At 37.1% G+C, this 17,331-nt stretch overlaps 1 protein-coding gene across 2 annotated transcripts in view; it reads left to right on the top strand.

Moving 5' to 3' along the window:
* The window catches only part of PLOD2 (procollagen-lysine,2-oxoglutarate 5-dioxygenase 2), a gene marked incomplete at both ends in the record, with an annotated part of 104,389 nt that overhangs the window by 38,092 nt on the left and 48,966 nt on the right, over window positions 1-17,331 (top strand). For both annotated transcript variants that reach the window (XM_080695924.1, XM_080695925.1), the window contains 2 exons: window positions 3,780-3,871; window positions 6,850-6,986. In XM_080695924.1, coding sequence (XP_080552050.1) covers window positions 3,780-3,871; window positions 6,850-6,986 — 229 coding nt within the window. The remainder of the gene's footprint in view (window positions 1-3,779; window positions 3,872-6,849; window positions 6,987-17,331) is intronic.

Consider the following 17,331-nt stretch of genomic DNA (forward strand, 5'->3'; position numbering starts at 1 on the left):
TGTAGCATAATGTTCTCTATCCATTTTCTGGCGAATTTTGTTTATGGCTAAACAAAATTCCATTGTGTCTAAATGCCACCCTTCCTTCCTTCTTTCTTTTCTTTTCTTTCTTTCTTTTTGTAGTACTGGAGATGGAACTCAGGGGCATTCTACCTTGAGTGATACCCCCAGTGCTGATTTTTTTTTTTTTTTTTGAAACAGGGTCTCACTGAGTTGCAAGGGGCCTCACTAAGTAGCTGAGGCTGTCTGCAAATCATGATCCTCTGGTCTCTGCCTCCCAAATGCTGGGATTACAAGCCTGTGCCACAAGGCCCAGAAATATCACATTTTCTTGATCCATTCATTTGTTGATGGATGCGCAAATTGGTTCTATTATATGATTATTGTGAAGGGTGTTGCTGTAAGCATAGATGTCCTTTATGCATTGTAGTTTTCTGACTTTAATTCTTTTAGAAAGATACTGGGAGTGATGTAGCTGGGTCATATGGTGGTTCCATCCCTAGTCTCTTGAGGAACCTCCACACTGCTCTCCATAGTCAAACCCAATTCAATCCAGTGCAATCAAATCAAATTTATGGATCCTCTCAGTCAAATCATGGGTGCTGTATAACTTCATTGGGCAAACAGAATTGTCTCTAAATGTGACTTTTTTTAAAAAAATTGTTGTTAGCATGCTAAAAATGAACAGTTTCAGGATGTAAAATAATTCAATCAGTATTTACATTTCTCTAATTTTCTCCTACGTGCCTTCATGCGGTTATTTTTTTTTTTCCCAAGTCAGAACCCATCTAAGTTTTACCGTTTCCAATTGGCGGAAGTGTGTCTTATTTATAGGTTCATACACCATCAGTTTCTTTTCTCCTTCTCCCCTCTGACCTTCTTTCTGCATGTCATTTGTCCTGTAGAATTTCTCCTGTTCTCGATATTATTGCGGGCATCTCTTTTCTTTCATATATCATTTTATGCCCCTTTACTTTTAGTAATTGTTCAGTGTACATTATTTGGAATCTAGGTATGTATTAAATTTAGGTTATTTGTTTTTAGAAGAATACTTCATGAGTGATGTGGAAGTTGAGTGCTTGGACTGCTGGGTGATGAAAACTTTTGAGTAATACTTGTCAACACTTTCGTCTTTTTCTTTCTCCGATTGATTAAGATTTTTTCTCATCAGAGTGATGATACTGATTGTAGGTGGGGAAAGATTGGTCTATATATAACACTATTATATAGAACTTTCTTCAAATTGAAATTTACTGTTTTGTTTTGTCTGTTTATAAGGAGTAGTAGTATTGAAGTTACTGTCCTTTTTTGGCGTAGGATTCTTAGTCACTCCGAGTCTGCTTGTTTCTAAGCTTTGCCTTCTGAGTCACTGAATTTGGTAACATTTTTGTCTACTTAAGAGTCTGGTCTACAATATTTTTCCTATTAAGGATGACGAAATCCTTGATGTTAATTTTATACTTGAAGTGGTAAATGAAAAGATCCATCCAGTCAAAGCTCTAAACTTGTAGTTAATTTTTGTGATTTATGTAGGAAAAAATTAAGGAAGTTATTTTCAAGTAGCAGCATTTTCTTGCAGACACTTTAAAAAGTATGTGCTTTACTATGATCAACTCTGGTATTGTTTGTTTTAAAATTTACTGTGAATAATAATATGTCAAATTTTCTTAATTAAGCCCAATTGGAAGCTTTATAAAGGAAATTTTGTTTTTAGAAAAGGATAGTTAATTTACAAATATTTTAAGGAATGTTAACAGTCAATATCTTGACTGTTAATAAAGAGGACTTTCTTTTTTTTGGAGTATTTATTTCTTATGTTGAAAATTATTTATATTTTCCTATATTGACAATTATTTCATGTTTTGAAAGAAATGTAAGAACATTCATATCTATCATGGAAGTGATTTCCTTGTCCATTTGGTTAATGAATGTTTACATTTATTATTTGTTTATGTATGTTACAGTTTTGTTTATTTATTTATTTATTTATTTATTTATTTATTTATTTTTGTGGTACTGGGGTTCCTGGAAGCCCTTCTACCTCTGTGCTACACTCCCAGACCTATTTTTACATTTTTATTTGGAAACAGGGTCTCCTAAGCCAGCGCGGCTGGCTTCGAACCTGCACGATCCTCCTGTCTCTGCCTCCCAAGCGCGGGGATTACAAGCGTGTGCCACTACGCCCAGCTGTTACAGTTATTTATGTTTTATCTTCTCAGTAGTTTTCAAAACTTGATGAAGAATAACCTTGGTTTATATAAACTTATTATTTTCAGTTTCTATGTGTGCATTATTATTGTACATGACGGTGAGAAGTATAGTGAAGCTTTCCTATATGCATATAACATTATTTTGTCTGTTTCCTTGGCCATACTTTCCTTTTCCTTCCCTTCTCCCACGCCCCCAATATCCTACTGGTTCATCTCTTAATTTTTTTTCACTTATTTTTAAATAGATTTTATTTATTTATTTTTATTTTTAAAAAAATTTTTATTGGTGCATTATATTCATGCATCATATTGGGGTAAAAAAACTTGTGTGTACATACATGTACACATCACTGATTTAACCCCTACCCAATTTCCTGTTCATAGCTGCACAGTTCACCATTGCAAAACTATGGAACCAGCCAAGATATCCATCAACAGATGAATGGATTAAAAAATCGTCTCTTAATTTTTACAAGGTCCTTTTTCTTTTCTTTTTCTTCTCTAAAGCTTCCACATTGGAGAGCAAACATGCTTACTGATTCCTATAGTGTATTAAGGCTGTGTCTAGCGATTGCCTTTTGTTTAATGATCTCTTGAGACCTTCTGAAAAATTTCCTATTATGAATGGGCAAGGGAGAGTCAGATGATGTAATTGAGTGCTGAGAATGTTAAAAAAAAAAAAAAGGTGTTAGTTTGCTACTCTGTCCACGAATTCTCCTAAATCTTCAAGCTGGAGGTTGGGATTCCCAGCTCTTGCTTCCTTTATGCATTTCCATCTTGCCTTTCTCTGATCAGCATTATCCTTAATAGCTTCTATAGGTATTTTGAAATTACTCCTTAAATCTACCTACTTCTGTGAAGGAGAGGTAGTATATTGAAAATAATAATCCATTATAAAATAGTAACAAATAACTGCATATTTACTAATGCTATTATCAGAGCTGATTTTGGTTCCAATTAATTTTTAAGGAAAAAAACATAAATGTTTTTAAGACTTCCTGTAAAAAAGATTCATGAACAGGTGGGAAAGCAGAGATTTTGTTTCTAAATATTCGCTTCCAATTGGTTGTGATTTCTTTTAGAGAATTAGGATCGGTTTATGATTTGGTCTTTTGTTTTGTGTTCCACATTTCAGTGGCAAACCGTGAGGAGCTGGAGGACCTCACTGATGTGTCCTATAAATCTGGGCCAATTTAAAGGTGACTGTGCACCTGATTGGTTAGATAATATCTAGGAGACCCTTAATTTTTGCGGATCAACAATGTGTATTTTATGGGAATTTCTCTCTTAATGTTGAAATACTCTGGTGAGGACATATGTCCCTTCAATGTTACTAAACCTTTTTTTAACCCATTAAAATAATTGGTCATTTGACATGCTAATCATTTCACAGTAATATAAATGATCTGAATGGCCTCATTTTCAATAGCTTTCTGTTAATTCTTATATAGAATAACAAACCAGACGGCTCCCATGAGTTAAATGAGATCTCTTAATTGCCACAGTGAGCTGTAGAGTGTCAGCACTGAGCCTCTTGGTAAAACTTCTTATTTTCTTCTGTCTTTGCAGATAAGTTATTAGTCATAACTGTAGCAACAAAAGAGACTGATGGATTCCACCGATTTATGCAGTCAGCCAAATATTTCAATTATACTGTGAAGGTATGGTATATCTTTTAATCTATGGAGATGTTTGAATATGTGCCCAAAGTGCATTTTTTACAACAGCAACCACAAACACACAATCTTCAGTTCCCTCGAGGAAGGTGAAATGTATTTATATAATTGTTAGTTTATATGTAGATTTATAGCTATATTTTAGCCTTATTAATACTTTGCCATTCACACAATAATTTCTTAATGCTTGCCGATATTTTATATAAACATATTTTATGGAACAGCAGAACATATAAATTAGACATTATCTACCTACACACTATACATATATACATACATATTATATATATTACACGCGATACATAAACTTTTTTGAAGGCGTTACACAAATATGTGGCAGTTTTTTTAAAATCTCTGATTTTAATGTTTAATGTAATGTTTCTTTTCTTCTTTTCTTTTCTTTTTTTTTGGTACTGGGGATTGAACTCAAGGGCATTTTGCCTCTGAGCTATACCTCCAGCCCTTTTTATTTATTTTTAAATCTTATTTATCTATTTTTTGGGTGCTAGTTCTTTTTCTGGTGCCAGGAATTGAACCCAGGGCCTCAAACATCCAAGGAAAGCAACTCTGCCCTTGAGCTACACCCCTGTCCCCCTTTTTATTTTTAATTCCTGAAACAGGGTGCTATTCCAAGGTTACTAGGTTGCTGCGAATCTTGCCAACTTGCGGAGGTTGGTTTCAAACCTGTGACCTTATCTTAGCTTCCCAAGTACTGGGACTCCAGGCATGCACCACAGGGCTTGGCTTGGTTTGTTTCTTTACAGAGAATTGGAAACATGACTCTGGAGGGAATACCTTTTTTTCCCATTACTGAGAGTTACTGTTCCTCTTTTGTTATTGTTTGTCTTAGAGGAATTTGGAAATACTACAAAAGTTTAAAAGGGTTTTTAGAAGACATTTCCAGGGGACATTTCACTAATGAGTAATCAGAGGAGACTTAGGGAAGTTGATAAAACTATTAAACTGAGCTGGGAGAGGTCTGTTCTTTTTAAAAAATCACTGATGTAGTTTTTAATGGAAAGAAGGATCTGCCAGCCAAATATTTTCTATAAATAAGAAGAGGATGAAAATGTATCTAAGTATGAAATTTAAAAGAAAAAAAAAGAGGAGAAAGATTGCTATTTCCTAGAGGAAAAACTAAGACATTCTAGTATGTAAGGTAGAAAAAAAATGTTTATAATATTGGAAGACAAGGTTCAAACGTTAATATAGAACATCCATTGCAAAAGGCTAAACTTCACTGGATCTGATGAAAACAATCAGCTATTTAATCAAGGGTAAAAAAAATCATGATAGGAATATATTGAGAGATGAGGAATCGGGTAGCATTCACTGCTAGGAGACTCTGTAGAAGTTAACTAAGGGGTGCAGATAAAACATTGCTGGACTTCATTGGGGGAATATTTGGTATTGAGACAGGAAAGAGTGGAATATTCTGTGCAAGACACCTTATAAGGAATTTACATAAGGCATGTTGTTGATTCAGTATATGACCAATGTAAGGCATCTAGTTGTTTATAGATGAGGAAAATTTGTCCTGGGGTACAGAGCTATAACCTGTCACCTCTGAGACCCCAGTGGACTAATGACTCTGGAGTTTATGATCCAATATTGATTTCCCATTACATAATGCAGGGGTTCCCAAAGTGCGACCTTCGAACCACCAGGATCTGCACATCACCTGGAAACTAGTTAAAAAGAAAAGTGTTCAGACCAACTAATTCATGACTTCTAGGAGTGAGACCCAAAAGTCTTTTTCTACCAGCTAGAGAGATTCTGATCTCTGCTGGAGTCTACCAACCACTGGGGTGCCTGACTGTGTCCTGTGAAGGCTTCCAGTGGGGTTAGGCCCAGTGTCCTGCAGGACTGGAGGCCATAGAAAGGTTGTGGAAAAAAAAATCTCAGGGCCACAGCAAATAATTCTATTAGATTAGATTCAACTTGAATCCAGATCTACAATAGTTTCGAGTTTGCATAGGCAGAATGTATTCCCCCAACCCTCAGTATTGATAGAGATGAAATGATGGTAAGAAACCTGATGCAGGGAGCCCCAAAGGGTTGCCATCCAGATTTATATTTTACTCAGTATGAAGTACAGTTGGAACTAGTGGTATTTATTCATTTCCTAAATTTAGTTTATTTTTATTTTGTATTTATTTTTAATTAATTTCCCCTTAACATCTCAGATCTTTGAGTACATCAATATTTTGGCAACTTCAGAAGTTGTTTTGATGCAACTAAGATAAAAGGTGCCTGTGAAAGGGAAGGATAAGCATTGTGATTCCACAGTCTCAGAGCAGGGACGTCAACAACACATCTCCAATTCAGGAGGCCACAGCTGGGGCCAAGAACAGACAGAACAGAAAAAGGTTGAGCTCCAACTAATTATACATAGGTGGTTTTTTGCACTAATAATTTCTTGTTAAGAATTTCTGGATGATGTCATTTTAAAATTTAAAAGGTAAAGAAAGTGACGTTTTACTCCATGCCCTGGGCATCTCCCTGGACCATCCAATGTGTTTCATTAGGAAAATTGCTTCAGGGCCCAGTCCAGCCACCACTGGGCTTCCAGGAATTGCAAACCTTGATCTTACATCAAGGTTGAAAAAAAAAAGAAAAAAAAAGATCTTGCCAATTTGGAAAAAAAAAAGTGTTAGGAAAGGTTTATTTATTTTCTTTTTCATTTTGGTCTAAACAAAGAGTAATGAAATAGGAGAAATACTTGTGTGGATTGCACACGTCTTTTGAAATGTAAAATGGGGATGGCAATTTCGGGGCAGGTAACATTGTAATATTATGACCTGGTCAGGCATTAGTTCTTTTTTTCTAACATCATGATTTAATGTGACACATAAAGAGTGTTATGGTACAGTATTGCGCAAGTTGCTGATGCAGTTAAGATTTGTATGGTGCTGTCATAACTTGATCTTTGCTCAGTGATGGGATCTTGATTTCATGGATAGGTCCTCGGTCAAGGAGAAGAGTGGAGAGGTGGAGACGGCATTAATAGCATCGGAGGGGGCCAAAAAGTGAGATTAATGAAAGAAGCCATGGAACAGTATGCCAACCAAGGAGACCTGGTCGTCTTGTTTACTGAATGGTAGGAGAAATGCCCTATGGGTTTTTCAGTCTATAGCAAATTATTTTTAAAGAGGCAGAATTTATTATCTTGTAGATGACACTTTAAATGATATTTTTGATAAGGAACCATTAGTTTCTAAAGTAGATTTTACTCATAGTTATAAAGCCATGGTCTGACATAATTATGTAATAGGATCAACATTGATGAATTATGCCTGCTGTAGTAGTGTACACCTGTCATCCCAGCTACTATGGAAGCTGAGGCAGGAGGATCGCAGGTTCAATGCCAGCCTGGGCAACTTAGTGAGACTGTGTCTCAAAATAAAGTAAAAAGAGACTAGGGATGTAGTTCAGTGAAAGAGTGGTTTTCCAACATGCATGAGGCTCTGGGTTCAATCTCTGGCATTAAACATAAATAAATAAATGAATAAATAAATAAAGTGAGCTACTATAAACATTCGTGGGAAAACATGGCATTGGATAGCATTTTTGTGAAATTCGTGGTTAAATCTCAGGTTAAAAATGAAGTAAAGAAAGCCAGGTGTGGTGATCCTCACACTTGTGAGACAGACAGGAGGATCATTCCAGGTTCAGGGCCAGCCTCAGCAACTTAGCAAAGCCCTCTACAACTTAGTGAGACTCCATTTCAAAATAAAAACAAAACATAGCTGGAGATGTATCTTAGAGGCAGAATGCTATCGGGTTCAATCCTCAGTAATGCACAGATACACACACACACACACACACACACAGTGAAGGTCATGTTGAAATTTCCTATTAAACATTTTAGCTCAGTGGATTTGGTTAACCAGGAAGCAAGTGAAAATGATCAAGTAAGGTTATAAGCGATACACAAGATAACCTGAGTTGTTAAGAAAGATGGACCTCTCCAGTGTGTAAATATCTTATTTATTTATTTATTTATTTATTTATTTATTTGGTGGTACTGGGGATGGAACCCAGGAGCCTTCTACCTCCGGGCTACACTCCCAGACCTATTTTACATTTTTAAATTTGGAAACAGGATCTCTTAAGCCAGCGCGCGCGGCTGGCTTCGAACCTGCGCGATCCTCCTGTCTCCGCCTCCCAAGCGCGGGGATTACAAGCGTGCGCCACCACGCCCGGCTTTTTTAATTTATTTTGATGTTGGGGTTCAGGCTCAGAATCTCGTGCATCCCAAGCATGAGATGTAGTTCACTGTCCCAACTGAAGTACCTACTACGTTCTCCTACTTTCCTACGTTTTAAAATAACATTAAAATAACTTTCTTCTTCCCATTTTTTGTACCTTCATTTTTATTCCGTTGCTTTTGGTTACTGATTACTCATTTTACACCTTCTTAAATTTCCCTCTTTAACTTAGGAAGAGCTTTTAAATTCTTTCATTCAGTTTGAAAAAGCGAAGACAATTTGCAGATTAAAAATAATTTTTATATAAGGATATAAATAAGAAAAACATAAATTGGAAATTAAAGTAAAAACAACAAAGTTTTAGTGTCATCATCCCTTAAAAGGTTTGGAAAAACATAATATTTGAGTCTCTAGAATTTCCCCGATGGCTCCAGAACAACAAAAAAAATTAAATTCTGATAGTGAGTGTGTACTTTTTCTTCGAAGCTGTCGTGCATGACTTTGACAATGATGTAAGCTTATGAACTGGGATTTGTTCCGCATTGCTTATTGTATTTATTTTTCCTGTGAAAAAATAGGTCATTATAATAAGCATTTAGATGAAATATTCACTATTTTTGGTTTACAATTATGGGTTTCAAACAACCATATCAATGAGTTTGAACTCGGCCCATGTACATTTGGATTTTAACTATGAGGCAGATTCATTCCTGGACAAAGCTCCCACAAATGACCCAATAGTGATTTTAGATTCCTAGACCTCTTTATGGGTTTTAGGAGGAATCCTTTCCTCCACCCTCACTCTCTCATCCCCATGGCCTTCTCTCCTCTGATTTATGATTCAGCCTTACTGAATTGGTAAAGTGAAGGCTTGTTTTCTTATGAGAAAGAGGTTACTATATGATATCTAAGCCATTGAAGTTTGGTTTTGTTTACTTATATGATATTTAAGACCTAACTTGGCAGAGAAGACTGTAAGACTTTAACTGAAGGCCCGGTGTCTCCTAGGTACTCTAAGTGTTTGAGATTTATCAGTGAAACGAATAATAAAATATCTGTCAGCACCTCCTCTGAGGACAGCCAGGCACTGAACACACAAGAGACCTAGCTCAGCTAAGTCGCAGTCCAAGAGGAGTGGCTGGTATTTTCTACCACGTTACCTCTGTTTCTGTTTTGTGAAATAGTGTAGGGGTCAAGAGGAAGAAATCAAATGGAAAAAGTGGGGTGAGCAATTGGTATATTTTTCCCTCTAATTTTTCAAACAACAATTTTACAATAAAAAGTTTTACTGTAGAGTATTATGACTATAGCTAAAAATTTTAAGTCCTGTGTACTGGGCACAGGAGAAATGAATTAGGTTCTTTTTAAGTTATTTGAAAACAGTGCCTGGGGACTTCCAGGAAGATGGCGACGGAGGAAAGTGGGGCTTACGAGCCCCGCTAACAACCAATCTCTATTACCACAAAATCAGTGCCTTTCATAGCCAGAAAACACCATCAGCAGAGAAACAAAAAATGTAATTACAAGGGACAGATAAAAAAAGAGCTGGAAAAACGAGACACCAGAAACCAGACCACAGTGCTGCAGCTGGAGCCGTGGTGCGGAACGGCACGGGCGCCATCTTTTCTTGTAGCACCAGGCCCCAGAGAGGAGGGGAACTCAAAACGGAGCTCAGAGCCACAGAGGAGATACACCAGCCTCACGGCCGAGGACGCAGCAGCGGCGCCTTACTGCCGGCAGCAGCAGCGAGTTAACTGGATAGCACCAGACCAACGCACTCAACAGCCCACCAGGCTCCAGAGAGGAGCGGCGGACAGCAAGCCGAGGTGAGCCGCTGCGGATCAGCCGGGAGGAATTCAACAGATTTTTCGGCGCAGGGAGCATCTAAAGCTCCCAGGGGCCAGGCTCAGCACACCCTGCAGGGACTCAGAGCGGAGCTCAAAAACAGAGAAGAAATACACCAGCCTCACAGCTGAGGGCGTGGCAGCGGCGCCATATTCCTACCGGCGGCAGCAGCAGCGAATTCACCGAGTTCACTACAGCTCCATCTGCATACTCAACAACAGTGAGTCAAATTGCGGGCCCTGGAGGAGAAATCCCAGTACTGTACTCCCAGGGACTTGACCCAGTGGGGGAGTGGTGGTGGCAGAGATATCACACCATAGGAGAACGTGCAACCTGGCACCCCCCACAGTCTAAAGCAGCCTCTATTGACTTGCTGGGTCGGAGACTCTGTGATACAACCCAGTAAAGGAGTAGTGGGGTCTGAGATACCATAGATTTGAGATCCAGAGCACCTTAAGTGAAGTCATAGTGACCCAAGGGAAGAACCCAGAGAAGGCACAAACTTCCGAAATCATGGGAAAGAGGAATAATACTGGAGCAATGAATGCCCACAATCCCACAACATCAGAACCTGATAAAACAGAAATTCAGAGATTTCTAGAAGATCAAATCAGGAAAATACTGTAGAAATAATAGAGGTGTTTTGAAAAGAACTCAGAGAGAGCCAAAAAGAGATAAAGGATGCAATTAATGAAGTAAAGGCCTCAATTCAAAGTACAAACAACCGACTAGACCACATGGAGAATAGAATCTTGATCTTAGAAGAAGATCATTCAAAAAATGAACGCATAGTTTCTAATCTAGAAAAAAATATCCGACAGCAGGAATCTGATATTGAAGAAATATGGGCCCATTTTAAGAGAGCTAACCTAAGAATAATTGGAATAGAGGAGGGAAAAGAAGGTGAAACCAAAGGGATTAACAATCCTTTCAAGGAAATAATAGCAGAAAATTTTCCAAACATAGAGCAAGAGGTCAATACACAGGTCCAGGAAACTTATAGAACTCCCTTTAGACAGGATCGGAGAAGAGGATCCCCACGCCACATAATTGTCAAAATGACCAATGTGGAAGCCAAGCAGAGAATCTTAAAGGCAACAAAAACAAAGGGCCAAGTGATATTCAGAGGCAAACCAATTAGAATCACTCCAGACTTCCCAAACCAAGTCATGAGAGCCAGAAGGGCTTGGAGTAACATATTCCAAACTCTGAAAGAAAACAACTTCCAGTCAAAAATTTTCTACCCAGCAAAACTTTCTATCAAATTAGATGGGGAAATAAGAAACTTCCATGACAAACAGAAACTGAAGGAATTTGTCTTCAAAACCAGCACTGGAGAAAATACTCAAAGAGATTAACTACAAAGAAGAAATAGGTAACACACACCAGAACCAGAGAAACAAGACTTTCCATTCAACAGACAACTAAGATTGATTATCTGTGGAGATTCATTATTTATGTTAGTCTTTTACCTATCTCTAAATTGTATTGTTTGCTTTTATTGTTGCTCATTTTTAGGATTTCTAGCTGGAATACTAATATACCTTCAGAAATAGCATTTGGAAATATTTTATCCCATTCTATCAGTAACTTTTAACTCTGTTTATATTGTCTTTAGATATACAATATGTTTTTATTTTTTAGGGAGTTTGTTTACCCTTTTGTTGCCTGTGCCATTGAAATCATATCCAAGAAATCACTGCCAATTTCAATGTTGTGAGGTTTTATGACCCAGATTTTCTTCTAAAAGTTTATAGACTTAAGATTTATATTTAGGTATTATATATATTTTGAGTTAATATTTGTATATGGTGTTACGTAAGGGTCCGATTTTATTCTTTTTCATGTAATTATTATTTTTCAGCAATATTTAGTTAAAAGATAACTATTTCCTCCACCAAATGTTCGTGGAAACCTTGTCAAAAATAACTTGACCATATATAGAAGAATTTATTTCTAGGGTTTTTATTTTACTCCACTAATTTATATATCTGCCTTTATAGCAGTATTACCCTGTTTCAATTATTGTAGCTTTATATGGTTTGAAATCAGAAAATATACATCTTCTAGCTTTGTTCTTTTTCGAGATCTTTTTGGGTATCTAGAGTCCATATTCCATATTAGGATAGATTTTTTGTGTAAAATAAATAAATAAATACATGATAGTTTCACCTTAAAAAAGAAAGAAATATTCTCCAGTAAGAAAGAAAGCAAAAAGAAATATTGAAATGTTATCTTTAAGTCATCAAAAGCTTGGTATCAGACAAATGAAACTGTTATGTGAGATTATCAATGTTAATTTTGGATAAATTGCTATAATACTAGATGTCAACCACTAAGCCAAGCATGGGAAGGAGGGATAGGGAAGGGACGGGGTGGGGATCGGGTAGGGGCTAACTGGGCGATGTGTGCATGTATGTCTACAAAAGTATTATTTTTATCCCACTATGATGTATGAATACAGTGCATCAATAAAAAAATTAAAAAAGAAGAAAATCTTATAAACAAAAAAAGATCAGAAACTAAAAAAAAAAAAAAACAAAAAAAACCAGTGCCTGTTTTGTAACAATTTCAAAGTAAGTTTACTCTGGTTAAGGATCAGAATTCAGAGTATATTAACTTGAATAAAGCAAACAAATCTCTATTTGCAAGTGGTAATTCAGCTGTAATAATTGGTTTTATGGAAACATATTTACTATATAAAATACATAGGATTGTATGGTTGGATTTACATAGGTCTTTTAAAAAGTAGCTTTATTGAGATAAAATTTATATAATGTGACATGCATTTAAGTATAGAATTCAGTGATTTTTTTGTGTACTTACAGAATTGTATAATCATCACAATTATTAAAATTTAGAACAATTCTAATATCCCATAATAATCCCTTGTTTCCAGTTAGATACGCTTTTGTGAATTTAGAAACATTTTTCTAATATGGCTTTCATGGAAATGTATACTCTGGACTATCTCTTGAATTAATATTTAGAATTAGGCTGGATCGTTGTAAATATACTCTGTACAGTATGAGTAATCATATTTAATTTAAATAAAAATAAATATTTGGCATGGTTTTGGGTTTTTCTCAAAAGAAATGGAAACTGATGATCTTTATATGAAAGAGTGCCTCTAATGTCTTAAAAGTTATTTCATATCAGAGAAAGAGAGAGGCGAAGAGGAGAGGAGAGGAGAGGAGAGGGGGAGAGAGAGAGAGGGAGAGAGAGATTTCTTGCACTTAATATGGCATGTACAGGTTGATAATCTCCCCTCAATTAGAACAACTATAGAAAGATATAATGCATTTGGTGACTTAATTTTTTGTTTTTTTGGTGGTACTGGGGTTCCTGGAAGCCCTTCTACCTCCGGGCTACACTCCCAGACCTATTTTTACATTTTTATTTGGAAACAGGGTCTCCTAAGCCAGCGCGCACGGCTGGCTTCGAACCTGCGCGATCCTCCTGTCTCTGCCTCCCAAGCGCGGGGATTACAAGCCTGCGCCACCACGCCCGGCCTGGTGACTTAATTTTAAAGGACAAAACGGAATAGATTCTTTTGAAATCAACTGATGAAAATTTTAGGGACAAATCAGTTAACTTGGGAGTTGCACATTTGTATAATACAACTTAGTCAAGTTGGGTGAGCAGTGCAGAGTAAACTTTTAATACTTTTAGAATTGGATTGTAAAACGTGTTGCTCTTACTCCCATGGAAGACAGATGATCAGACTTAATTATCCTCTGGCAACCAGTGGGTTGTTTTCTTTTCTCTTATTTTTGCAAGAAAAGTAAATAAAATGCATAAAATGAAAAGTGTGTTAATGAAGGTAAATTCGATGCATATGAAACACTCTCACATAAAATTACTCTACTGCATGCAGATGTAAGCCAGCAGCATCCCACACCCTAAAATAAGCATGTGGTAGAATCAGTCTTCCAGATTTTTGAATGTCAGATAAAGCCATTAAAAAATTTGCCAGTTTTATTCTCTTGTTTTAGATGTAAGAAATCTTCTTCTAAATTAAGCAAATTATTTAGAAGAAAACTAGTTAGAAGTTAAGTTGGTGCAATTATTTGAGTTTAAATTTGGAGCAGGGAAGAAATTTAAACTCTTCGGCAGCATTGTATATGACTCAATCAGAACTCACCTGTGGGCTGGGCATGGTGGGGCGCACTTGGAATCCCAGTACCTAGGAGGGTGAGACAGGAGAATGGCAGGTTCCTTGCCAGCCTCAGTTACTTAGAGAGATCCTCCTAGTGAGACCCTGTTTCAAAACAGAATTTAAAAAAAAATAGGGCTGGGGGCTGGGATGGAGCTTGAAAGTAGAATGGCCCTGGGTTCTATCCCCAGTTCTGCCAAAAAAAAAAAAAAAAAAAAAAGAATTCTCATGTGCTCCATTTTATACACTTCCAGTGGTAAAATGCTAATTATTGGTGTTATAAAAAGGGACACTTTTTCTTTATGAAAACATCTAAAAGATAAAGAATTTATTATACGTAAATAATCATTGATGTGTTTGTTTAAATATGATTATGCATTGAAATAAGAAAGTAATGGAATTTTGTCAACTAAAGGTAATAGCAAGGGAGACTAAACTTAAGAAAAATAACTAGAATGGTATTCAATCCCACACTGCACATGCTGGTGTATAAATTTAAAATGGAATGGAATTATGATGTCAGAGTTTTCTAGGAGGCTGTGAGCTGGGAGATTGGTCCAAGATAAACCCTGGTTAAAAATGCAGGAACACACCAGGCATGGTGGCGCATGCTTGTAATCCCCGCGATTGGGAGGCAGAGACAGGAGGATAGTGCAGCAAGGCTTAAGAGAGCCTGTTTCCAAATAAAAATATAAAATAGGTCTGTAAGTGTAGTCCGGAGGTAGAAGGGTTCCATCCCCAGACCCCCCACCCCCCAAAAAAAAATCGCAGAACAGTATAACCACATACATCCTTGCCATTCACCTGGGTGCCCTCTCATTTTGATTGTTCATGGCTGAATTTGGTTGTTTGCTATTCCACAAAGTAAAGCGGGGCCCTGTGCCTGACATAGATTTGCAGGACACGATAGAGCAAGGAATCGATAAATATGGGGTAACAGGGAGTTGAGTTACAAAGAGAAACAGACATTGCAAGGAGGAGGGATATGGTGAGTACTTTGAAAGTGTTTTTCAAAATTGATTTTCTTCACTGGAGAAGTAAAATGAATTCTAAACCAGGAGTTACACAGGTTTGTAATCTCAGCACCTTGGGACGCTGAAGCAAGAGGTGTGCGAATTCCAGGCCAGTCTAGGCAACTTAGCAGGACTCTGATTTAAAAAAAAAATAAAGAGAGGAAGAAAGAAAGGAAAAAAAAAAAAAAAACCCAAATAATTCTTAAAGCAGGAAAACATCTAGCTCTTTGAATTTCAAAATATTTCAGTTATTTAAAAAAATAAAAATTTGAATAGAAACTCTAAATGTGATATTGTAGCTTCTGATCTTTCTGACGTCAACCGATGCTTGTTTCTTTTGGCTTCTCCTAGACTGTTAGGTTACTGAGAGCTGGAGATCAGTGAGCCAGGGTTTTACTTGGCACTCAGGATATGCCTGTGTTGAGCACAAAGTGACCTGAGCACTGCAGTCCAGAGATTTAAACAGACCCCACCCTCAGGGAATTTGCATTTGCATCATGCTCATTCTGCAAATAAAACCTAACAAGCCATTGTGGACAACGCATGTTTGTCTTCAAAAAACAAAACAAAATAAACAGACAAAACCCACAAACCCTGAATACTGGCATTATCCTAACTTTGAAATCATTTGCTTTTAGAAATGGGTCACTTTGCAAATTGTTTATGAAAATATTATTGTTTTCTGATTTTGTTGTGATTCTTATAGACACATGATTTATACATGTCATTCTACAAGCGGGCAGAATCTATTTCCTCTGTGTTCTAGGAAGTGAACATTTTCTACTTCTCACAATTCAGCTTACACACCCAGTATGCCTGCCTCTTACATTTTCTTACACAGATTTTGCAGAAGACAGTGAAAATTTCCTGAAAGCAGAGCTTTTCAAATATGATGTCTATAATTTTAACCAACAATGGCAGATTTATTGAATGGACTCCTCCTCCCGAGCTGTGATGACACTTTAGCGTGCAGACACAAAGAGCCTAGTCATTAGCGACGGACAACATTTCATTTTATTCCTATGAAGGAAAGCCGAAACACATCACTAGCTCTTGTTTCCGTGCTGTTTCAGTCGTCCTTCTTCTAACAGAAGGACTTAAATCATTAGCTGTCACATAATCAAGTAGATTATACTGTCTTCTGGATCACTGAGGACAGTGTCAAGTGTGTTTAAGGACCGAGCAGGAAATGCTTGATTTTTGTTTCTTTATATTGTTCAAGTGCTCTTGTTAATGTTTGGGGAGTTTTGTCAAAATGAGGAGAAAGCACCTGATACACAAAAGATGGATTTGGCGATCCTTTAAGTCTGGAATGATTGTCCCTTGGTATTGTGATGTGGGATTAATTGGTCTCCCACGTATATGTATTCCCAAACTAGATTTCCTACTTCTTGAATTTTGCTCTTCTCAGCAAACGCATATTAAAACACCTACTATGTGCAGAACATGTGCTCTCTGTAGTAGCTGGTGTGAGGGACGACTGAGATAGAAATTCTATGTTCTGAAGGCATGCTTCTCTCAAGAGCCTTGTGTATGTTGTGTTTGGCACGTGGACTCTATGTCAGAATAAATGTAAAGGATTTTTAAAAAGATGCCTTCATTTTTTTTTTCATTGACACAAGAAATACTTGTTGCACACTGAATATACGGACGTGGTGGCACACGCTTGTAATCCCAGCACTTGGGAGGCTGAGACAGGAGCATCGTGCAGGTTCGAAGCCAGCCTCAGCTACTTAGTGAGGCTCTCAGCAACTTAGCGAGACCCTGTTTCCAAATAAAATATAAAATAGGGCTGGGAGTGTAGCCTGAAAGTAGAAAGCCCCTGAGTTCTGCCCCCAGTAGCAAAAAAAAAAAAAAAAAAAAAAAAAAAAAAGAAAAGAAAAGAAAGAAAAGTACTGATGTTCCGGAGGTAAACTTAACGATTACTTTAAAACTAAAAGGAAATTTTTATTTAATCCATCATATCATTTCTCAAATAAAGAGAGGCAGGTAGCCGGCTGCTGGGTCAGGCAGCTTCTGGTCTTTTGTTACTCCATGTTGGGTGTTTTAGCCCTTGGAGAACTCTCCAGAAATCGTCTAGAGGCAACGACCTTCCAGCTACACAGAGTTCTCATTGAGTCCTGCTTCTGCCTAGTCTCAGGAACGATTTCATATTCAGCAACTGAATTCACATACCACCGGGAGGAAAATTCACCAAGTCATGTTTGGCTTGTAGAACAG

Source organism: Muscardinus avellanarius (assembly GCF_963383645.1).
Source record: "Muscardinus avellanarius genome assembly, chromosome: 5".
Taxonomy (NCBI): Eukaryota; Metazoa; Chordata; class Mammalia; order Rodentia; family Gliridae; genus Muscardinus; species Muscardinus avellanarius.